Genomic DNA, 24,023 nt, shown 5'->3' on the forward strand with positions numbered 1-24,023 from the left:
TAAATATATTAACTTTGATTTATTTATTTATTTTTTCACTAACAAACAATTCCGCTCTAATTAAGATTAATGTGGAGTACAGTTAACATATTACCAATTATGTGGTGAAATGTGACAAATTAATACTCCTATAGCATTTTATTATCTAAATACATGAACTTTTAATATTTTCTAATTTTTTTCTTAAATTCTCATTTTTTTTACTATTTTAAATACATGAAATATGAGATTTTCTTTAATAAAAGCTAAGTCTTCTTGTAATAATAAAGTAGAGATATTTAATTAAATAGTACAACTAAACAAAATATTAGTGTATTGGTCTAAATACATGGTTCTTACACAATTTACAAGTCAATAGTAAAATATTATAAGCCCTCCATCCTATGGAATGAATGTCGGTGTATATGCACGGACAAGGAGCGACTCCTACTTATAGAGTGAAGGGCTACATAAATGGATCAAAACACATTTAATTAAGTGGGATTATTATTATATGCAGGTGTAAGACTACATATTTGATGAAAGCTGGACAAATTTGATAGGTTCTACTTGTACTAACAAGATGTGTTTTCTTTTATGACGTCGACATTATAAGAGCTCTAGCTTGCACAACAACAAAAACAATCGGATAAAGACACTTTTTAATGCTCTTAAGGGCGCTAATTTGTGTGCTAATTATACCACCAAGTACCAATGCCTTATAAAGTGTTCTTATTGTTAGTGTCCCAACTAAAATTAGGGGACACAAATAGAAGTGTCCAGAAAAGGCGAAAGATTAAGATACTTTGTCTTCAACTTAGAGACATTGTCTTTTGCGTTCTAAATTATGGTTACTTATGAAAATTTTCAAACACTAATAATTGCGTCTCAATTTTTGTGTCCCTAAAAAGTACTTAAGTTTTTTGTAGTGTAATTGGGGCAATTCTAATATGAATGACCCTCATAGAATGTGTAAGTGGGGACAAAGCTTACTGAAAAGACTTATGTTGATATAGTTGGATTGTTACAAATTTACACGATGATTTAAGTTAATTAAATTAAAGATATTGATGAAATTTAAATTTAGTCCGTATGATCGATTCTTTTACGAATACGTCTCCAAAGTAAACGTCAATTAAAACACTCCATCTCCATAAAACAAATCACATGGTGTAATGGTGTTCAAAGAAAATCTAAAACCATTCATGTTTGCCCCTAAAGTAAAAATGTGAGAAACACTAAATTAGATCACCCTTTTTAACCCACGACATTCCATATGAGGACGATAGTAGCATCCCATGCGAAAGTCACGTATAATTTTAACCATTTTCTTGAAATGCCATGTGATAAACTTGCACTAGTTGCTTTCTAGAGCTAGGCTTTAGATGGATTTGATTTAAATTCCACAACTTTCAATAGTTGCTTTCACTAGTTTTAACCCATAACTTTTCACTAGTTGCTATCTAGTATTAGCCTTTAGATGGATTTTGATTAAAAGTCGAGTCTTGATTGATCGATCTACAATTGAGGTGGTTGTTTACTTTCTTTGTAAGTGGTTAGATGTATTTGACTTCACTATTGTTTATGTGGGTGACAGCCAATACTCCCAAATAAATAATCTAAATGGTGGTTAGTTAATTTATCAGGAATACTCTAGTCCAAAAAGAGTCCAAAATACTTTTTTTTTAAAACAAAAAAAAAAGAGTCCAAAAGATGCCATTGTAGTATTGTTTATTAGGAGTTCTCACAATTTTAGTATTAAAGGATAAAGTTGATCATAGTTAAAATGTGACTGAATCAACATTTCGTGCTGAGCTCCAAGACATTTAACAGTTTCTTCGATAAGATTTTCCTTAATCGAAACACTTATACTCAAATTAGCCATGAATTTATCAAGTCTCAAAAAGGTCTTGTTTTTATGCAATTTCTAGGTATTAATTTTTTACCAACGAGGAATAACAAAAAATATAGAGAATTAACATTGATTTATGTTACAATAGGAGATAGTACCACATAATTCTCAAATTATTTAATTCAATAATATTTTTTTAAAATATATAAATAAATAAAATTATCAAAATAATTTTTTTTAAATTCAAAATTATTGATAACTAGTTCATTGACCCTTCATCCAACTTATGACATTGATCTACCAATGGTTACTACTCACAATAGATTGAAACAATACATAATTTTTTTTTATTATGTTCATTTGACTTTTTGGCTTTGTTTATGAAGTGTAATTAACTTTTAAGAATTAAATAGCGACGCTAAACATTTACTCGACAAAATAATTGAAGTCACTAATCATCACGATTATACTGTAATATTCGTTTCTGTGGAGAAAAAAAATAATCAAGAACTAGTAACATGAACAAAGTTTAATTTATTATAGTCAATTAAATATCGAAAATTAAAGTCAAATGCTGTCTTTTTATAATAGGAGAGAGAAGAAACTGTTAAAACTGTCAGGGAGTAATTAGCACACAATAATTGGTTGCAGAATTCAAAGTAGATTTCTGTTGCCTAAAAAGGTTAGCTATGTTAGGTTCAACACAAACCTACCTGCACCATGTGCACCCAATATAATAATAATTCTTCAGATCACATAATCTTATTTAAAAATTACTCCATAAATTGGATTATACCACTCCTAAGAATTTACACAAAATATATAAACTTGAACTCCATCTAGCTACTGGACTACAATTTCCCCATCTCTAGATCTTGTAGAAAATTAAGCCAATGACTTACTAGCTAGTGTTTTTAATATTATTCAAATTTTAATTAGAAAAAATTGAAATTGTAAAGAAAATTGACAAACCAAGTTTTGTTTTATTGTATTTATAAAGTCAATGCCATCCATGATTGTTTTTATGTTGTCATATAATCAAACTAAATAGTAGATAAAATGGAAAAACTAAAGTCAGCACAGGCTAAACGAAATGGTGTTCACATAAGTATGCACTAAGATATTTCTCTTCTCTCTTTGTGTGTATATAAGAATTGGATGAAGAGTGATATGGAATTCTGAGCACCATCTATTCACAAAATTATGGTCATAAGATATAAAAAAAGGGATGTAAGTTAAAAGATAATAATAATAATTTTTTTTTTTGTCACATTCACATTAATCTCTACGAATGACTCAACCCCTTAAAATAAAGAAAATTACATTATCCAGATAATTGAGTTGTGTTTCGTATGTATTCGGTGCCATGGGTCGATGTAGGATAACATAAATTAAAATCCCAACGTCATTAAGGACCACGTATGTACTACTCAAACAAACATTAATTAGTAAAAAATTCCGACAACATTGCAACTACGTACAAACTAAATATATACTAAATCAATATGGTGATAAATTGATATTACATATGCAAACGATATTCCCACGTCTCTTTCTATGTCCCAAAATAAATAGTTGAGATTATTCTTTCAGTTTTATTAGAGTACTCTGTGTGTTGTAGATTTTTTGTAGAGCATGCATTGTCGTGTTGTACCTTAGCCTTACGCATATTCCACCTTTTCTTTGCCAAAGTATCGATCATATAAATAGCAGTATTATAAAATGATGTGTCACGTTAAAAAGTCCCCTTGGAAATCCAAATTCCCATATTCGTGTATCAAATGTGTATTCCTTTTACGCATTATATTTCACCAATTCCTACAGATTTGATGTTTATAATATTTTTTTAGACTATAGTCTATAGTTGGTTTATTATATTTGTTCAAAAAAACTTTTTGGTCCTACACTTTTTGTGTGTTATCTTTTAGTTTTAAACAGTATATTTTGATCTATATATAACGAATCCGTTAAAAGGTTAACGATCAACCACATTTTGACCTAATTGATGAATTAAATATAGACCAAAACACATTGTTTAGAACCAAAATCTGACAAACTTATAATGTGTATGACCACATAGGTTTTTTGTGAAAATGTATCTTGGACTTAATAATGGTTGATCGATAAATTTTAACAGAACCGTTAAAACATTAACTAAAACATATTGTTTGGTACCTAAAAGTAACACACTCAATGTATAAAATAAAAAAATAAAAAAATAAAAAAAATAGCAAATGTACGAGATTAATTTTAGTCTTGAATTTATTATGTTTTTATCTTTCTATATTATAAAACCACGGTTATTTTGTAGTTTTCACAAAATTTCAAGTTAGATTCTGGGGTGAAAAAAGTTGGTCTAGTTCATGTGAATTTATGGCGCCGAATCCCATGTACTTAAATTTATTGTTAATATTTTCTTGACATTTTAAAGGAATGCAAGATAAATAAAAAATAAAAAATGTAAACCCTAATAATTTACTCCGTATCATCATATTTATTAGGCCCAACCTATTTTGGGTAAGCTATGTGCTAACTCGTAGTCCAATTTTACGGCCCAATTAATAGTTGATGAGAATTGAGAGTAAGGCCCAGATTATTACTCTATTACAGGTAGTTATGAGCGTATATTGTGATCGCTGTTTAACGTGTATTATTCGTTAGTATTTTTTTCTGAATTTTTTGTACATTGTATATTATGTAATTATGATATGATCATCAAATTTACATGTTATATGAAAGTCTAAATTGATATTTTTTGCCTGTTGACGAGAGGAATAAAATAAAAAAGTTAGGCCTGCTGTGATGTGTACATTTATATTGGTTGCTACGTTTAAACAATCTAATTAAATTCTAAATTCTGAAAGAATATCAATCTGTGCAATTAAAATATTAGAATATCTGGATCCAACCATCCAAATTTCTTATAATTAAATCTAGACCAAGCCAAAACAGCTGAAATATCCAAAATTACAATTTTAATTATTACATATAGTAGTATTAGGTTTGAAATATGGAAACCAAATTATATATAGTACATAATTAAGATTTTTTTGTTTTTTAATTTTAAAAAGACTAATTTGAATCGAATGGAAAATTCAAAATATAAAGGAAAAATGATGATAATTATAAATAATATGAACCAAGTTTAATACATCAAATTGATTCGGTCCAATTATTCGGGAAAACACTTCCGTGCACCAAAGGCTCCACCTAATAATACATAGTTATAATTAGTCAAAATATAATAAATTGTAATGAATTCATTAATGCTGATTTCAGAGTGCCCACAAGAAACCACCTCATTATTCGAATTATTAATATTTTGCTAACACACCTAAGTCCTAACAATGAAAATATTTGTTTCAAGTGCCACCAAAAACTGGGATTTCTCTTTTCACACACATAATAAAATATTAGAAAATGTGTATATGCTGACATTATCCGACGTGTACTTGGATTAACCTAAAACATTTGTGGCCGAAGAGGCTCTGCTGACTCAGCAATCACTAATTATTGTTATCAATAAATTAAATTAAATTAAAATACCCATGATTTAATTTGTTTTAAATTTCATGACCCTATCTGTTGGTATAACATGAATCGGCTCTTATGATGATTTTATCATTTTATGTATACGCGAATATGTACATATATTAATATTATAGTTTAGTCAAAAGTCAAAACCACACTTTTTGAAGCGTATTTAGATTAGTAAAATTATTATGAGCTTTTGATATATGTATTTGGAGGCTATCACAAGGTACAATGGGAAGAATAACGCATTTGTAACTAATTAAGGTGGCTTAGTAATTTTATAATGACCAATCATCAACTAGTCCATGGTATTTTGTAACACTATCACTATATTAAACATGGATTGCATTTGTTTATGGTGGTAAAGTGATTTGACGCTATGATTAAGGCATAAAATAGTTACTTGGGAGTTTATTAATGCGACGATGACTCATTTTTATTCAAAAATTAATGGAAAAGTGTATAGTGGAAAGGGAAAGATGCGACACATAATCATTTCTCATTATGTAGCTATCAAACTTGTAGAGGCCATTAGAATTTTGTGAATGTGGATAAGGCTCACACCATATTTGGATTATTTTTCGTGTGTATGAATTAAGCAAAAAGCAATCGCATACAATCATTTATTTATTTACGTATATATAAATGAAAATATATGGAGAACGACTGCACTACAATAAGATAAGAGCTAATATATTACCCCACCATATATATGTTAATATACCAAAAAACTTTTGTATTATTCTTTTTTTTGAAAAAAATCAATCAATTGATGATTTTTGATTACTATGCAAGTCGGTCAACACGTCTGAGCTTTCCTGTATTTATTTTTCAAAATTAATCTATGGTCCATGTTGTACCAATTGACTAAATAAGTATTTTAATTATTAGTTTCACAAAATTATTTCCTCAATTAACATTTTTCACCAGCTTTTATTCTCAAGTCAAGATATGATTGTTAATTTTATTGACAACGATTTGTACAGATAAAAGCAAAGCCACAGTTTCAACATTTTTAAAAATCGATGCTTGAAAATAGAATAAAGGTTATAAACACTTAAAACAGTTAGATAGAAACGAGTTAATTTCATGTACCATAATTTGAGCTGGATTTTGACGAACTCTTGTAAGTACTGCAAATGTTTAAAATAATTTCAAAATGAGTAAGTTTTCATGTGAATTTCTAGAAATATAGCATCCATATTGTGCGTTGGTTTTATTAAAACATTTATTCTCCACTCAATTATTAGATTTGATAGTGGGGTCTTTGGGGATAGGATCGATGGTTTATCCACTTTTAGCAAATCTAAATCAATATTTTTATGCTATACTTCCTTTCTAAATATTTATTAGTTAAGTACTTTTCATTTATCAATACGTACATGAAACAAATCAACAAATTTAATTTAAATTAATTTGACCACTTATTGAGGCACTAAGAGCATAAGAAGACACGTAGCCCGTCGTGCCACCTTGCCACAACATGAGATCCAAATCTGGGGAGGCATACGCCGAGATGGCACGTTATAACTTGTCGTTCGCGACGGATCCGCGCTTTATTATTTTTATTCGATTTTTTATTTAAATATATTTTTTAAAATCTGATCAGAAATTTCTTTTTTAAGCTTTTCTCATCATATTAATTTATTGTTTGTGATTTTATCCCACCTGGTTGATGTTGTCCCAACTCCAAACTAGTGTTAAAAAAGGTGAAACTGTAGAGAGTGGAACTGGAGGGAAAGCATAAGGAGAAAAGCCGGACACACGCAATCCATCAACGATTTTTCAATTGAATTCTCCACAGTTGCATTTTCCACGTATATAAATAACTCTCACTTTTCTCATTGAAGCTCTTTACTCATCATCTCTCTCTACATACAGAGCCCCAATTTCTGAAATTTCCGGCCACCGAAATGGGCGCGAACGCTTCTTCTACGGCGGAAGAGCCCGAAGGCCCGAGATCGAGGCCCAGATTGGAGGATATACCGGAATCATGTGTCGCCCTAGTGCTCTCCTACCTCGACCCGCCCGAGATCGCCAAGATGGCCCGTATTAATCGGGCTTTCCGGGCCGCGTCGACGGCCGATTTTATCTGGGTTCCTAAATTGCCCTCCAATTTTGAGTATATTCTGTCCAAGCTGCCTGATCCGGCTCTACGGGACAAGAGGAAGATGGACATCTACGCCCGGCTGTGCAGGCCCATCACCTTCGATGGTGGCACGAAGGTGTGTGAGCGTTTTGCTTCCTTTTGTTTTGAGAATTGATTTCGATTTAGTAGGATTTATTGTGGGTTTCAGTTATGGGTGTTGTAAAGTTGGGATTTTTATGGATATTTTGTGTTTGTGGGACAGGAAGTGTGGATTGATAAGAGAAGTGGAGGGGTCTGTTTGGCAATTTCTTCCAAGGCTATGGCGATAACCGGAATTGATGATCGGCGGTATTGGAATCATATTCCAACTGATGAATCTAGGTGACTTTTCCTTCTCGTCTATGTGTGTTTGTGTGTTTGTGTGTGTGTGAGAGAGGGCAGGAAGCATCTATACCTTGTTATGGCACAATTCATTTCTTGATGTCTATGCAACCTTTTTCTTGTCAATTTGTTGGTTATATTCTGTTATTAGTGGAGGAGAGTATCCAACTCTGAGCTAATGTTAGACGTGTGTGTCTGTGTGTGTGTGAGAGAGAGAGCATCCAATTCTGAAAATATGTCTCTACTATCTTTCTGGAAATTGATTACATAGTGTTGTTAATGGGAGAGAGCATCCAATTCTGAACTATCTATCTGGAAATGTGTTGATGATGTGAATGTGTATGTGTCGATCATATGTAAACCAACCTTGATATCATTTGCCATTCTTAATTGCTGCAGATTCCAAACAGTGGCATACCTTCAGCAAATCTGGTGGCTGCAAGTGGATGGGGAGCTCGACTTCCAGCTCCCCAAAGGGACATACAGCCTCTTCTTCCGATTACACCTTGGGAAAGTCGGTAAGAGGCTAGGCCGCCGTGTCTACAATCACGACAATGTGCATGGCTGGGACCTCAAGCCAGCACAGTTCCAGTTGACAACGCAGAATGGCCATCGTGCAGTCACCCGCTGCATGATCGAAAACTTAGGAAACTGGGCCAACTACCACGTTGGGGAATTTGTTGTTGAGGACCCAAACTCATCGACCAAGGTCAAGTTCTCCCTCACTCAGATTGATTGCACACACACCAAAGGTGGCCTGTGTGTGGACTCTGTGCTGATACGTCCGAGTAGTTTAGGGAAGGAGGTCCTCTCTGTGGATGGCGAAGCATGTAGGAAGCCTTTTGTTGGTTGCTGATGAGTGATGATAGAATTAGAGGTGATTGGTAGGAATTTGAGATGTATATATCTGCAATTTTTTCATGTGTGTTCTGTGATTCTTGCCATTTTTGGTGGTAGTTGGATGCATCTTGTGTGTATATTCAGGAAGTCTGATGTTACTTTTTTGACAAGATTAAGGTTTTTGGTCTCTGGTTCTTTTGAGTCTTGTTCCAATTGTTGAGGAGATGAATTGAGATTTGGAAGCAACATAGTGTGTGTTGCAAATGTCAAGGATTATTGATGAAGTTTTGTTCAGAAATTGTATATTGGAATGTCTTGAAATTCGCATGACTTGGAGAACGGTACGAGAAATCGAACTCGAACTTCTATAGGAGGAGTGCTGAATACAAATTAGATTGAGTTGGACATGCAACCCACTCTTTCAATCAAAGATTACATTATTACACCATATTATTAAGATAAAATCAAATTTAAATACTTTGAAAAGTGCCTTCAAGCATCCCCTTAAGGTGTATGAAATAAAATTTGCATTATATTTCATTGCAAATTGGAGTAGTAACATAAGCTAGATACTAGAAATTTTATTACTCCCTCCATCCACAATTAATTAAATCCTTTTAACTTAGCACGGTTTTAAAATATATAGTGGAAAATGATTTAAAAAAGTACATTTACATTAGTCATCCTTTTATCAACAACAAATAGTGTTACTACGACATTTAAACAAATTTTCTAATTTAACGAAAGTAATTTGGCAAAATATTTATAATCAGGCCCATTGGAAAAGCCCATGTATCTACACGTGCGAAGCCCATTTATGCTGCACGCGCACGCATACACAAGAAAACAGCAAAGCGAAAGGAAGAGGGAAGAAGAGTATCAACAGAAACCCTAGATTACGCCAGCTACTGTTACTACTGCTCTCGCAATGGAACCGGAAGATAATGCTGCGGGAGCTGTTATCGGGGACGAAGAGATCCACGCCAACGGCCGGGATGAAAGCGATTCGCAGCGCCACCGCCCCATCATCAGCGGCGAGCAACTCGACATCGAGGCCTATGCCGCGCTCTATACAGGCCGCACGAAGACTACGCGCCTCCTCTTCATCGCGGATAAATGCGGCGCCCCTTCGATGGAGCTGGAGGCTCTGCGGATGGCGTACGACGAGATCAAGAAGGGCGAGGACACGCAGCTCTTCAGAGAAGTTGTCGGGAAGATCAATGGAAGATTGGGCCCGAATTACGGCCTGGATGATGCCTGGGCTGATGCCGTGGACCGACGGGCCGAGTCGAGAAAGGAGAAGCTTGAAAATGAACTCAATGCTTACAGGGTAGACTGTCTACGCTCTTTTATCATTTTATGTTGTTAATCTTTAATTTACTGCTGTACTGTCGATTGAATTTTGCAATCTTGTGTGAAGTTTACCATGATTTTACAATTTAAGTTGTGATCGTTGGTTTTATTTGCAAACTGTAGAATAGTTAGTTTTAGGGTTTAGGGTGGGTTTCTGGAAAACTAGCTGTAAGGAAAATTGAAAAGGGAATAAGTTAAGGAAACATTGTCTGGCTTTGGAAGGTGGAATTTGCTAATGGTTTTGGGTAATTTGTTCATCTTCTCAATATAATTAGAGTAATAGACTGCTGAACTTGCTCCTAACTCTTGATAGTGCTTAATGTTTCTGATTTGTTGATTGATTTACACTTGAATATTCAGCTTTCTGAAACTCTTCTTGATAGTAAAATAATGATGTCAAATTTTCCAACTTCTGGTAGCTAAGTTATTAGCAGTCCTTTTTTTGTTCTGCTTAGCACCCTTATTCTAATTTTATCTTTTGCAGACAAATTTAATCAAGGAGAGCATTCGGATGGGGCACAATGATTTTGGGGATTTCTTTTATGCACACGGCAGGCTTGGTGAAGCATTTAAAAATTATGTCCGCACACGTGACTACTGCACAACCTCGAAACATATAATTCATATGTGTCTAAATGCAATTCTGGTTAGCATTGAGATGGGTCAGTTTACTCATGTTACAAGTTACGTTGGAAAGGCTGAGCAAGCTGTGGATGGCTTGGATCCTGTTACAATTGCAAAACTACGTTGTGCTGCTGGATTGTCTCACCTTGAAGGGAAAAAATATAAGCTTGCTGCTCGAAAGGTTTGTCTAAGAAATATTATGTTTCAAGAATCATTTTGTCTCACCAGTGAATATATTGTTTGCTGTGGTTAAGCATGCAATGTGGAAAGAGCAGAAAATTTGTGTTGGCTGGCTGGCTGCTAACTTTGTTATAGGTAGAATCTCTATAGAGACATACCACCGATGGTTGAAATGTGATAGAGAATTAGAGATATAACTACTAAAGATCCATCTCTTAAATGTGATAGAGAATTAGAGATATACATGGTTGATATTCATCTCTTAATACTATTGATTTGAAGTCATTTAGTTTATTGAAATATACAACACCCTATATGGTGCTTTAGATTTGAGAGTATCATTGTTGTTGCTGCATATATTTTCCCTTGAATATTTAAATGATATCTGCAGTTCCTGGAAGTTGGCCCAGAACTTGGGAACAACTACACTGAAATAATTGCACCCCAAGATGTTGCAACATACGGTACTCTCTGTGCACTCGCAAGCTTTGACCGATCAGAACTGAAGGCAAGCTTTTACCTTGTTTTTATTGTTCTTAAGTGGTCATTTTCTGTGATTTAGGGAGTTTGTAACATGTAAATTCTTACCGCTTGAATTGTTTCTTTTTGCCAGAGCAAAGTCATCGATAACACTAATTTCCGGAATTTCTTGGAATTGGTACCCGAGATAAGGGAGCTCATTAATGATTTCTATACTAGGTACTGAGTTTGCGTTGATCACACCATGACAAACATAAACTAGGTCCCTGAGATAAAAAGATAGATAAAACAATTTTTATAAAACCCCTAGCTCTGCAGTGATTCATCATGAAAGAACTAAATAAAAATAATAAGCTGTATGAACCTGCATCTCTAGTTCCTTGTTTGACTTGAGGTATTTTGTTTTACTGTGCAGCCATTATGCTTCCTGTCTGGAATATCTAGGAAATCTCAAGACAAACTTGTTGCTTGATATCCATTTACATGATCACGTGGAAACTCTATACGAGCAAATACGTAACAAGGCACTGATTCAGTACACACTTCCTTTCGTCTCTGTGGACCTTAATATGATGGCAAATGCCTTCAATACAAGTGTTACGGGCCTGGAGAAAGAACTTGAGGCCCTGATCACTAATGACCAGATACAGGTAATCATTTGCATCCGCTGCTTGTGTAAATACATAGCTTCATTTTTGTCACTCTATGGTAAACATGTTTCTTATGCGTGTGTGACATCTACTGGCATGATCCTGCAGGCTCGGATTGACTCTCATAACAAGATTCTTTATGCTCGGCATGCTGATCAGAGGAATGGGACGTTCCAGCGCGCCCTGCAGACTGGCAATGAATTTGATCGTGAACTCAGAGCAATGCTTTTGAGAGCAAACCTCATCAAACATGATTACAACCTTAAGGGACCGCGGAAATATTAAGCTGGGGTCTGTGTGAAAGGGATAGCTGCTACTTCGATGGAGGTTGAAAATTTGAAGCTTGGAAGAGGACTATTGACATCGTTGAATCTTCTATAGCGAACGATTTGCTTCAATCATATTATGCTTTTGATAAAATGGGAATTAAAAGCCATGGGAGCTTGTGCAAACCACATTGATTTCTTGAAAATTTTCAACTTCGAAGTTTAGAGCAATTTGATTTGTAATCATTGTAGATTCTCTGTTCATAGTCTGAGGTGTTACTCAATTTGGTCTCTTTCTTCCATGGCTATTTGGTGTTTACCGATGTTAACTGGTGCAAAAAATATTAATGCTACTATATGGTGATAAACAATAATCTGAAATTTAAGATAAAAAATTACTCTTCCGATCAATTAATTAATGGTACGCCTAAAGCAAGGAAAAACTTTTATCAATCAATGCAAACTAAGTTAAAACAAGATCACATAATCACTTCCATGGAAAATTGGAAAGAGTCTAGGTACGTTCTTTCATCAGAGAATGTGGAATTGCATCACTTTCTTCTCAACTAGCTTGAAAAACATCCATACATCTGAGAATGAAAGAAGACTGTTGAGTGGTGTCTAATTATTTTTTTTCAGCCAAACAATTACGTCCATACATCAAAAAAAATCCCACCATTTAGATGCTCTGCAAAGCTGTGCGCTATCCTTGGATGAAATAGACATCATCGTCTCTTTGCTCTAGCTTCGTGTCCCACCTTCGTTTCCTCGGTTACTGAGTGTTCATCAAAAAATTACTACTACTACTTTTTCTATATTTATCTTTTTTTTATTTAAACTTGAGATTGGTAACAATGTAAACAAAAGATTACACAAAATTTAGTAGCGAGACTATGATTATTATTATCATTTCATATGATATCTCTAGATCCAACATAATTTTTTTATTATATGTAGATAGTATACTAGATAGCATAACAGAAACGGCTGCCATTATTTAATCTTCAATTACACTCTTTTGTTGTTAATTAATCCTGTTGCACCATTTCCAATCCTAATTCCTGAGTAGGCAATTAATAAGAAAAAGGATATTGCAAAACACCGACCTTGCATCGCGACAGCCAATTCAGATCTTCAAGAAATACTCACACCCACTGACACTCCACCACACTGCGTGTATGTTTAGTGTAAAGATGAGATCTTGAAGCATCTGCGCTACATTTGAGTGTGAATTCAGCACATGGGCCTCTTCAATCTCGCGTCTTCCAAGAACCGCCACGGGCGCCAATGGCGGCTGCTCGATGCCATCGTTGCCGCCTTCTTTGCCGCGCTTCTGCTCTTCTTCTTCCTCGTCTTCTCTCCGCTGGGCGACTCGCTCGCGGCCTCGGGGCGCCAGACGCTGCTGCGCTCGGATCCGCGCCACCGCGGCCGGCTGGTGGCGCTGGTGGAGCACGGCCGCCAGGCGGTGGCGATCGATGCTTGCCCCGCCGATATGGTGGATCACATGCCGTGTGAGGATCCCAGGATCAACAGCCAGCTCAGCAGGGATATGAATTTCTACAGGGAGCGGCATTGCCCTCGCCCTGAGGAGACGCCGCTCTGTTTGATCCCGCCGCCGGATGGCTACAAGGTTCCTGTGCAGTGGCCGGAGAGTTTGCATAAGGTTAACTAATTTTAATTCTGTTTTCAATTTTGTAATTGTTCCTTGTGTAGTTTGAGTGGGATGTGGAATTGGCATTGATTTTAGAAGTTTGCTTTAGCTTGTTGATCATGTAGGGAGGTATAAATATGTGGATTTTTTTGTAAAACTTATGTGTTTGAGCTTCAACATGATGAGGATGTTTATTTAGTTCTTGGAATGAACTGAAGTTAATCTCGCATGTTGTTACTGTTTTAATGGTTGATATATATGTGCTCAGTTGCAGCCATAGGGTCGATTAGTGTATGCATTTTTGCATCTAGTAATGCCACTCCAGAGATATAATGCAGTGGTAGCTGCTGTTGTTTTTGGTGATGAAGTACTTCTATTCCTATTGAGAAATCTCTTCTAGATTCACTACTCAGTCTGCTAGAAGCAATTGAAGGCTTGCTTCGTCTCGTGTGATCAATAGCTTTGTGTTTATATGCAGATTTGGCATGATAGCATGCCTTACTGAGTAATAAAATTGCAGATAGGATTTGGGAATTGGCATTGATTTTAGAAAATTGGTTGTTAATCGTACAAGGAGATATCAATATGTGGCTTTTCTGTTGACTCATTTGCTTGAGCTTCAACATGATGAGAGTGTTTATTTAGTTCTTGGAATGAACTGAGGTTTATCTCAAGTGTAGTAACTGTTTTAATAGTTGATATATGTCGGATGTGTCTGCTTTTATATGTGTTCAGTTGCACAGCCTTAGTGTTGATTAGTGTATGCATTTGTGCATCTAGGGATGCAATGACAGGATTTACTGCAAGTTGAAGGGTTGCTTGGTCTCGTGATCATTAGCTTTTGTGTTTTGTGTGCAGATATGGCATGATAACATGCCTTACAATAAAATAGCAGATAGGAAAGGCCACCAGGGATGGATGAAGAGGGAAGGTCCGTATTTCATATTTCCTGGTGGTGGTACGATGTTTCCTGATGGAGCTGAACAATATATCGAAAAGCTGAAACAGTATATTCCTATAGCTGGGGGAACTCTGAGAACAGCTCTCGATATGGGGTGTGGGGTAGGGATCCCTTCCATGTTTCCTTGTAACACTTATTACTGGATACAAGTCTTGAAAAATTTGTCTCGTTTTCTAGGTTGCTAGTTTTGGCGGATACATGCTTTCTGAAGGCATGTTACCTCTTTCCTTTGCCCCGAGAGATTCACATAAAGCACAGATACAGTTCGCGTTGGAGAGAGGAGTGCCAACTTTTGTTGCCATGCTTGGCACACGTAGACTTCCATTTTCTGGGTTTTCTTTTGATTTGGTCCACTGTTCTCGATGTTTGATACCTTTCACTGCATATAGTAAGTCTTCTTCCTAATGGTCTCGTAATATATATATCACTGTTCCCTAACGCATATCACTTGTACCTGTGCAGATGCTACATATTTTCTTGAAGTTGATCGGTTACTTCGACCAGGAGGCTACCTAGTAATATCTGGACCCCCTGTTCAGTGGGCCAAACAAGATAAGGAATGGGCCGAGCTGCAAGAAGTTGCCAGATCTTTGTGTTATGAGCTGAAAGTTGTAGATGGGAACACTGCCATCTGGAAAAAACCGATTGGGGATTCGTGTCATCCCAACCTGAATATATTTGGGCTCAACTTGTGTGATGAATCTGATGACCCAAGTTTTTCGTGGTAATTATGCATCAGAAGCTGCTTGTTATTATTCCTTCGAAAACCTTCATCTGTCGCACCACCTTTGATATATCATATATATACGGAGGTGGACTTAGTCACTATGTTATTGATGTGCTGTTGCTAAACGGATTTAACGTTATTAATTTGCAGGTACACCAAGTTGAAGAAATGTATTAGCAGGACTTCTTCTGTTAAGGGAGAATACGCGGTTGGAGCAATTCCAAAATGGCCGGAGAGACTGACAACAGCTCCTTCGAGGGCTAGTGTCATGAAAAATGGAATGGATGTGTTTGAGGCCGACAAGCGTAGATGGGCAAGAAGGGTTGCTTACTACAAAAATTCCTTAAACATAAAACTGGGAACTCCATCAATACGAAATGTCATGGATATGAATGCATTCTTTGGAGGCTTTGCAGCAGCCATAATATCTGATCCTGTTTGGGTAATGAATGTTGTCCCCGCTCGCAAGCCTTCAACCCTTGATGTCATTTATGATCGAGGACTTATAGGAGTTTTCCATGATTGGTGCGTGGAAGCCACATTTGCTCGTTATTCTCTATCATTCATACTGTGTTCATCTTCGTATCTAGTGTTAAATCCATACCCTTATTATGTCTTGAAAGTGTTATGTATTTAACTGATATTGTTTACTCGTTTCTTTCTGATGCTTGTAGGTGTGAGCCCTTCTCAACGTATCCTCGTACTTATGATTTGATTCATGTTGATGATATCGAGAATCTTGTTAAAGATCCCAATTCCGGAAAGACCAGGTATTTTGTCGTTCTTTTTTGTGTCAAACTTCTGACGATTCAAGTCACTCCATCATTTGAGAAAATCTTCCGTTTACATTGCTGTAGTAGTGCAATTGAGTTACTTGACTCAATGTTTGTGTCGAAAGATAGAAGTCTCCCTTTTTCCGTGTTTGATCTCAAACAACTTTATCATTGCAGGTGTAACCTTGTAGATCTTATGGTGGAAATCGACAGAATACTGCGCCCTGAAGGCACAGTTATCATTAGAGATTCACCCGAAGTGATTGACAAAATGGAGCGAATTTCTCGTGCCATGAGATGGAGGGTCTCCGTACATGACAAAGAACCCGACTCACATCAGAGGGAGAAAGTATTGGTAGCAACAAAGAAATTGTGGAAGCGTGCTGGTCCATTGTAAGGTAGGTACTCTTGTGTAGCTTTGGTTTCAAATTTTTGATACAGCGACGGTTCTTGGCAATGAATCGTGTAGCGCTCTCGCATATATTTCACTTGCACCTATAGCACGACGTTGAATGTAAAAAAATGAAAATCTATGATGACCCTTTTACATTAGGAAGTCTGTAAAATTGTTGGAAGTTCAAATTTATTATGTCTCATTCCATTACATTGTGACTGCGGATTGCCTTAAGCTTTAGTTTTGTAGCACTAGATGGCTTTAAATGTATGATGATGGTCAATTCAAGATTTTTGTTGTTCAATGTCATATACATTTAAATAAATGCTACGCCACATTATGAAAATAATACTTGTAGCACTATTTCCCCTTTGATAATAATGGTCCATTATTTGAGTCAAGATGTGGCTAGCTAGTTAGAACTACTTAGTAGATATAGATGACAAGATTTAGATGTTTTTATTTTAATTAGATTGACTGGTTTGGTTGATTAGGATAGGCTTACTTAATGTGGGTTGCACCATGTGACCATCAACCCTAATTAACTCTAAATATCATTGAACTACACTACTTGTCACAAACGGTAGTGGGTAAGTCTCGTTCTTCACTACCAATATTTGTACATTTTTTTCTATCTATTTCTCGTATTTTACTAATTTTGCAATCACATGTGTGTTGATTGATTCTTCGCTAGAATTTGAACTTTTTTTCTCTCTCTTATTTTACTAATTTTGCATTAAAATTCATGTGCGGCAGCGGACGTAGAGGGGATTAGATTAGTATCCTAGACTTGTCAGTTGATACTACTACATGCTTAGATCAATATGATGAATTTGTGCATTTTCAGTACTAAGAGCTTGGTTGTGTTTCACAACATTGTTCATATATTCTTGAAAGTTAGTTTCTATAATTTTATTTCTTTGGTATTTGAATCACAATATAGCTAGAACTATCTTATAAACACTGCATATTTAATGATCACCCATTAATGCTCTCTCTCTCTATCTCATTGAACACAGCCCCCACCTCTATGGTGAGGTTCATCTGCCCAGACTATGACCTACATTTACTTCACAACCCTACACTTTGCTTGGGATTCAGAAACATGCTACTACTAATCATTTTTCTAACTCGGAGTCAAATAAATATTTGTATAATTTGGATTGCTCTAGACTTTATTTTAACTAATCAGACATGCAAAATAATTTGTAAGTCTAAAAACACAATATTGAATTATATGATTAATGGAACTAGCCGGTTGTTATTAATTTTGTCTAATTTTAAAAAATCGGTTTGTTGCTTTAGTTTTTATTTATGTAAAAAAAATTGACGGTTAACCGATTCTATCGCTGGTAAATAGTAGTAGTAAATAATATATCAATTACATATATCAAGTTATTTTCTATTTACTTTTGTTGATACGCTTATTTGAGCTTTTTAGATCTATCAGCAAAAGGAACGAGCGTTACATTCGTAACCAAATGTCAGTTTGCTGTATAAAAGAAAGAAATAAGCTAGGCACATTAGCAGATAAATTGTGTATACCCTTTTTTTATAAAAAAAAATAGCTTATTACTTTGGCAATATTATAAATTAAGAAAAGTTTCGGATGGACATCGAATCGATTAAACGTAAGATAATCTGATTAATTATTCCTGAATATTTTAATATCTAATAAATAAATACTATATTTATCCAAATATATATTGTGTATTTTACATAATTACCCTTAAAAATATCTAATAGGACATTAATGGGTAATCTATATTATGTAACCAAGACATTTTTCTTTTACTTTAGATATTTTAGAGCCACATTGTGGCTGTCCATAATAAATGGATTTGCATATAATTTTGGTTTAATTTTAACTGATTTTATTATTATCTTATCGCAAGATTTTTTAAAAATATTTTTTTTTTCATTTTTCCACGCATTTTATTATCTGTGATTGACAATATTGCAATACCTAAATCATACCTTTTTCACTTTTCTTTTCTCTCATCTCATTCCATGTCAGAAAATTTTATGTCCAACCTTGATAAAATATCGGTATTTTCTAATCCGATCTTGTGTAGATGACTATAATGTGGCCATTTAGTAGCCTTAAAATCATTTGATTGGTTTCATCTTTACAAATGGGATGTTAATCAAAGCATCAACCGTGCTAACTTTTAAACAATTATTATGTTTTAATTATAAATACGGTGTGGAAATAATGGAATGTCACTTTTTTCAACCACTCTGATCAAAATTAGTGAAATTGTGCCTTTAACAATAAAAGTGCACTTGTTGAAGTTCGTGGTGATAGTAATTATCAATAAATTGGGAAATTTGAAGGCGTATAAAATTGCAATTTCCCCATTTTAATGGCTCTTTAAAGAGTTTCATGAATGGCATTTATTCGAAAAGAGTTATTACATCTGCACATAATAATATAAATAATTCTGAATAATTTATTAAATTTATCAATCCTGATTCAACTAGAATTCTAAGGGGACATACAAATTATATAGCACCTTGATTATGATTAGTACTGTATTAATAACTAATAAATTACAATTAAGTGGCATTTAAATCGTTTTCACCATATCTACCTAAGGCCTCGTGGAGTAATCTAATAGAGTGACATAATCGATTCGAACATATTAATGAGACAATATTTATAATTGAATCACGAATAAGTTCTTGATTAAGTAGAAAAGTTAAATGAAATTTGCATATTAATATTTTTCTAATGAGTTTTTATTTGTGGTAGTAGATTAGAAATTATTATTGCAATTAGTCATCTAATTTACAAATGATTATTAATTCATTTTCTTTGAAAATATTAGAAAATATATAATCATTTGAGTTTTTATATTGGTATATATACTTTTTAAATTTGATGATTCAATAAGTTATGAGGTATCATGACAAACCACCAGACCCATCAAACATCTGAGTTTTAGTAATATTCTCTCTGGTATAATAATTATAAATGAAGTTTGCAAAACTTTGAAGCATGTGGCAGAGTTATACTTATGAAGTAAATTTAATTTGCAATAATCAATGCCAAAAAGATAATAAAACTAGCCTAGTTATATCCATTGATGATCGATGTGTTAATAAAACTTAACCAGTTATTTAATGTTTGACAAGTAAATGAGGGTGTAAATAGAATACATGCTGTTAAATTAACATTTTAAAGTACATTATATTTATGAATTGAAACAACCCCTCTCCTTTTGTATATAATCCAATTGATTAACATGCAAAATCATTATAGTAAAACAAATAGAGCAAAATTGTACATATAAAAAACATGATTAGTAGTAGTAATTTCTTATTAGCACTTACAGTGAAAAGATCTTAATATATGTATAAGAATTCGGTTCAAAGAACTTAATACATATTGAGAAAATTACTTTCAGTCCTTTGGTGAGCTATGGTTAATGCATCTTCTTAATTATCGGATTAAGACACCACCAAGTAGTTAATTTTATATGTTTAGTAGATATGTGAAAGCATTCATTAGTAGCATTTTATTTTTAATATGGCGACATGCAATAGCTTGGTTTTGGTTAGTATTTTATTTTTTAATATGTGTAATTAAGATCAATTATTATAAAACATTCTTTCAAGTATATATTCTTTCGTTAAAGCTTGGGCATAGTGATCAATGGGCCATTTAGCTCAATTAAATAAATACACTACTCCGTTTAGATTTAGGGATTGACATTAATTTTCTTGCTAATTTCACAGTACTAATTGCTTATATATCTATACTAGATAATTATTACTTTGACCAAATTTAAATGTTAGGCCGAGTTTAGATTAATGTGTATAGCAAGAAGCCTACGACTCTTAGGTTGGGTAAGATGCTATGCCTAATAAGATGCTATGCCTAATAAACCTTATGCAGATTTTTGCAAATATACTTACTACAGTTGATTAAATGGAAACTACAAGCAATAAAAGTTGTGATGTAAATTTACTACACTTTTGTTGTACTTGTGCAATAATGTTTATTCCAATTATAAATGAGCTGTCTTATTTAAATGGACGCTAAAAACTAGTAGTATATGGGTAAGAGAACAACTACATATAATTTCCAATAATTTTTATAATTAAATTAGTGTCCTAACATGCACTGTCGCACATTGAAATGCTAATTTATGAACCAACTGTGACTTTGTTTTTGAATACTTTTACTCTATTATTATTTCTAAACATCCAAGGAACAAATGGAGAAAATCATTTGGGGAATTAAGGTGAGTGTACTGTAGCATATATACTAGGAGTATGTATCTATTTAATACATATAATTTTAAATCTTACACATTTACTACATCATTCTATAAGTAGTAGAAAATGTGGATTGCCCTTATTTATCAATTTATAAATCAAACATGGACCTTGTATTGTATTCTACTCCTATTATATAGCGTGATATATTTGACAAATTCAAAACAAGATAAAATTCAAGATTTTAAATTAAACAAGGAGTTTAAAGGCTAAGCCTTTAGTGTCATCTTGATATACTATTTACATGTTTAGTACTTATAACTTCTCTTTCACTATAGGGTATGTTGATTATGTTGGTCTTGTTCAATGTTTTCGCATTTTGCTTAGTGTCATGCGCCCATTGTTATGCTGTGAGTTATTTATTGGTAGAGCCTTTTCATTCGTTCAAGTTTTGTGTTTTGTCGATGATACTTGTTCGTCTTAGAGTCGGTTTGTTTGTTCTTTAGTCACATGTGTTTCTCAATTTTACTGTTATATGCAATTCTAGCATGTCTTGAATAGTGTCTTAATAAGATGCAAAACATATTATCACGTTGAAGAAATGATTTTGTCACCACTAACGAAAATATTGAAAAAAATTTATTCGTGTAACTAGGTCGCGATCACAATCTCAGTACAGTTAATTGCATGCATGTCCCATAATAAAATGAAAAATATTTGTGAATGGCAACTCTGATAAAACAGTTTTTTATAGTAAATTTATTGGGAAAATAAGAAAAATAGAGAGAAAGTGTGATGATAACTGTTATTAGTAAAAAAATGAGATACATCTTATTATAGAGATAAATTAACCATGAATGAACAGAGACTAATTTTAATAAATAAACTAGGATGAATAACTATAGCAATATCGATAAAAGGGTAATACAACTTGGATGATATTTAGTGTTCCATTATTGGTCTCTCATTCATACGATCTCACTTCTAAATTAATTATTTTAATATATTTATTATAATATAATAAATCCTAATTAATACTATATTAATATATTTATTTCAAATTTTTAAGTACGGAGATATATGCTCTACTTTAGAATTATCTCCTTTAATAAAAAATTATTATCTGTAAAAGTAATAATAAATTCTAATAATTATACTATATCCTAATTTAGTGCGATAAACTCTTATAATAAATACAAAAAATCAGCTAAAGCATCCAAACTGAAATTAAAGAAAGATTATATGAAAAAATAAAAGTAGAATATGAAAAAGGATGAAAAAGTGGATCATCGAATCTAACTTGAACACAGTATCATGAGAGCATACCACTAATATCTCTATGTATATAGGAAAATTTATAAAAAAAATTGTCATGCCCCTGTTCTTGTGCTAATTGATAATCTAATTTTTAATCCGTCATATAATCATACGATGAATTTGGTACTTATAAATTGCAACATAAGTTTCATGAACTCGAGAGAAATGGATCAAATAAGATTTGTAAGGGCATCCGCATCGCAGACGCGATGTTGTCTCGGTCTCGTTTCGACGAGACGAGACGAGACATCTCATCGCGCGACGCGTGCCGGCGAGGCCGGCCTCGAGCTGGCGAGACGACGTGCGCGCCCCACGTGGCGCGCGCTGGAGGATGGCATGACGCCCACTCGTCGGCACGCGAGTGGGCGTCGGAATTATGACGTAATAAATTTTATTTTATTTATAAATTCGAATTTAATAAAAAAAATAAAAAAAAAATTAAACGGTCAAATGACCGTTGTATCAAACGGTCGACTTTTTTAAATTTTTTTTTCTTTTATTATTCTATAAATATACTCCATACTCCATTCACCATTTTACACACAAACACTACTCTCATTCCTCTTCCATTCACTACACTCATCTATTTCATTCTCTCAAATTGTTGAAAAAATGTCCGGCGATGGAAACTCCAGCGGCAGCGGCTCTGGCGGCGGCTCCGACAGGCGGCGCTCCGGCGGGTTCGACTTGAACTCGTTCAACGATTGGGCGAGCATGTACAACTTTTTGGGTACTCCCAGTTCGTCGCCGGGCACCCAAGCCTCGACCACTCCGTCGGCGTACCAAACACCACCTTTTGATGTGGATGCATACTATCGTCCCTCCCTCCCAAGAGGTACGGGCAATCGCCTGGATTATCCCAAATTCCGGAGAATTTTTTGGCGCCTGAACGCACTTTGCCCGACTGGCCAATAGGTGGAGGCCCCGGCTCCGGCTCCAGCAGGATCGGCGTCAATGCCGAGGAGGAAGAGGGCGACTACGAGGTTGTGGGGGACGGCAGTCGTCATCCATACAACCAAAAAGAGACGTTTGCTCTGTACGACGCTTGGATCAGCGTCTCGTACGATCCTGTCGTCGGGAATCAACAAACCAACAAGTGTTTTTGGAAAAAAATCACCGAAGTTTACAACGCACGAAGGCCGAAGAACACCTTTGCCCGCAACGTGAAGATGCTCCGCAGTCATTGGAACCGATGCGACAAAGATGTCAAAAAAATTTGCGCGATATTCAGGGCAAAAGAGGCGAATTATCAAAGCGGAGCCAGTGGAGCCGACATTCTGAGAGCGGCGTTGCGGGTCTTCAAAGACGACGTCGGTAAAGATTTCAAGTTTGTCGATGTTTGGTCGCAAGTCCACCACCTTGAAAGGTGGGCTGGCGGTGTCGAGTCGGGCTGAAACGCACGAAGCACACGGTGCGTGGCCACTACTCGTCTAGTGATGGCGGTGAAGGCAACACCTCACGTGAGGGCACGCCAACCGATACGCCAACCGATGATGCAGGAGGGTCTTCTTCCGGTGCACGACGTCGGCCGCTAAGGACCAAGGCGGCGAAGGCGGCGAGAGCGAGGGGGAGAGGGAGGGGGGGGGGGGGGGAGGGGCCGCGGCGAATCAAGCCAGGCGGGCAAGGGCTCGGGCTCCGGCACGGGCTACAACAGCCTAATGTCCATGTACCTGGTCGCCACGATGGTTGACACTTCAAAAATGAATCCTCGCCAATTTGAAGCCCATATAGACGGAATTGAGCATCTA

General features: G+C 35.1%; 3 protein-coding genes across 5 annotated transcripts; all 3 read left to right on the forward strand.

Moving 5' to 3' along the window:
* Nucleotides 1–6,917: 6,917 nt before the first annotated feature.
* LOC125218377 (F-box protein PP2-A13) lies at nt 6,918–8,876 on the forward strand. 2 transcript variants are annotated; one of them, XM_089066944.1, is made up of 4 exons: nt 6,918–7,182; nt 7,247–7,590; nt 7,717–7,835; nt 8,235–8,876. In XM_089066944.1, exons 2-4 carry the CDS (start codon nt 7,279–7,281, stop codon nt 8,689–8,691), a joined length of 888 nt encoding a protein of 295 aa, XP_088923070.1. In that variant the 5' UTR covers nt 6,918–7,182; nt 7,247–7,278; the 3' UTR covers nt 8,692–8,876. The 2 variants fall into 2 exon arrangements, with proteins under 2 accessions (XP_088923070.1, XP_047975988.1); XM_048120031.2 differs by lacking the exon at nt 6,918–7,182 and having other exon boundaries at nt 7,194–7,590.
* Nucleotides 8,877–9,518: 642 nt separating this feature from the next.
* On the forward strand, nt 9,519–12,512 carry LOC125217559 (COP9 signalosome complex subunit 1-like). 2 transcript variants are annotated; one of them, XM_048119076.2, is made up of 6 exons: nt 9,521–10,005; nt 10,513–10,833; nt 11,224–11,340; nt 11,446–11,531; nt 11,728–11,962; nt 12,071–12,512. In XM_048119076.2, exons 1-6 carry the CDS (start codon nt 9,604–9,606, stop codon nt 12,245–12,247), a joined length of 1,338 nt encoding a protein of 445 aa, XP_047975033.1. In that variant the 5' UTR covers nt 9,521–9,603; the 3' UTR covers nt 12,248–12,512. The 2 variants fall into 2 exon arrangements, with proteins under 2 accessions (XP_088918603.1, XP_047975033.1); XM_089062477.1 differs by having other exon boundaries at nt 9,519–10,005; nt 11,728–12,512.
* A 482-nt stretch (nt 12,513–12,994) lies between these two features.
* On the forward strand, nt 12,995–16,944 carry LOC125223742 (putative pectin methyltransferase QUA3). Its single transcript, XM_048127025.2, has 7 exons — nt 12,995–13,891; nt 14,738–14,941; nt 15,018–15,228; nt 15,303–15,564; nt 15,718–16,092; nt 16,242–16,337; nt 16,518–16,944. Exons 1-7 carry the CDS (start codon nt 13,469–13,471, stop codon nt 16,735–16,737), a joined length of 1,791 nt encoding a protein of 596 aa, XP_047982982.1. The 5' UTR covers nt 12,995–13,468; the 3' UTR covers nt 16,738–16,944.
* The last annotated feature ends 7,079 nt before the right edge of the window (nt 16,945–24,023 follow it).

This window comes from Salvia hispanica, chromosome 1 (genome assembly GCF_029641045.1).
Source record: "Salvia hispanica isolate PSC_SH4W2 chromosome 1, Shi_PSC_v1, whole genome shotgun sequence".
Taxonomy (NCBI): domain Eukaryota; kingdom Viridiplantae; phylum Streptophyta; class Magnoliopsida; order Lamiales; family Lamiaceae; genus Salvia; species Salvia hispanica.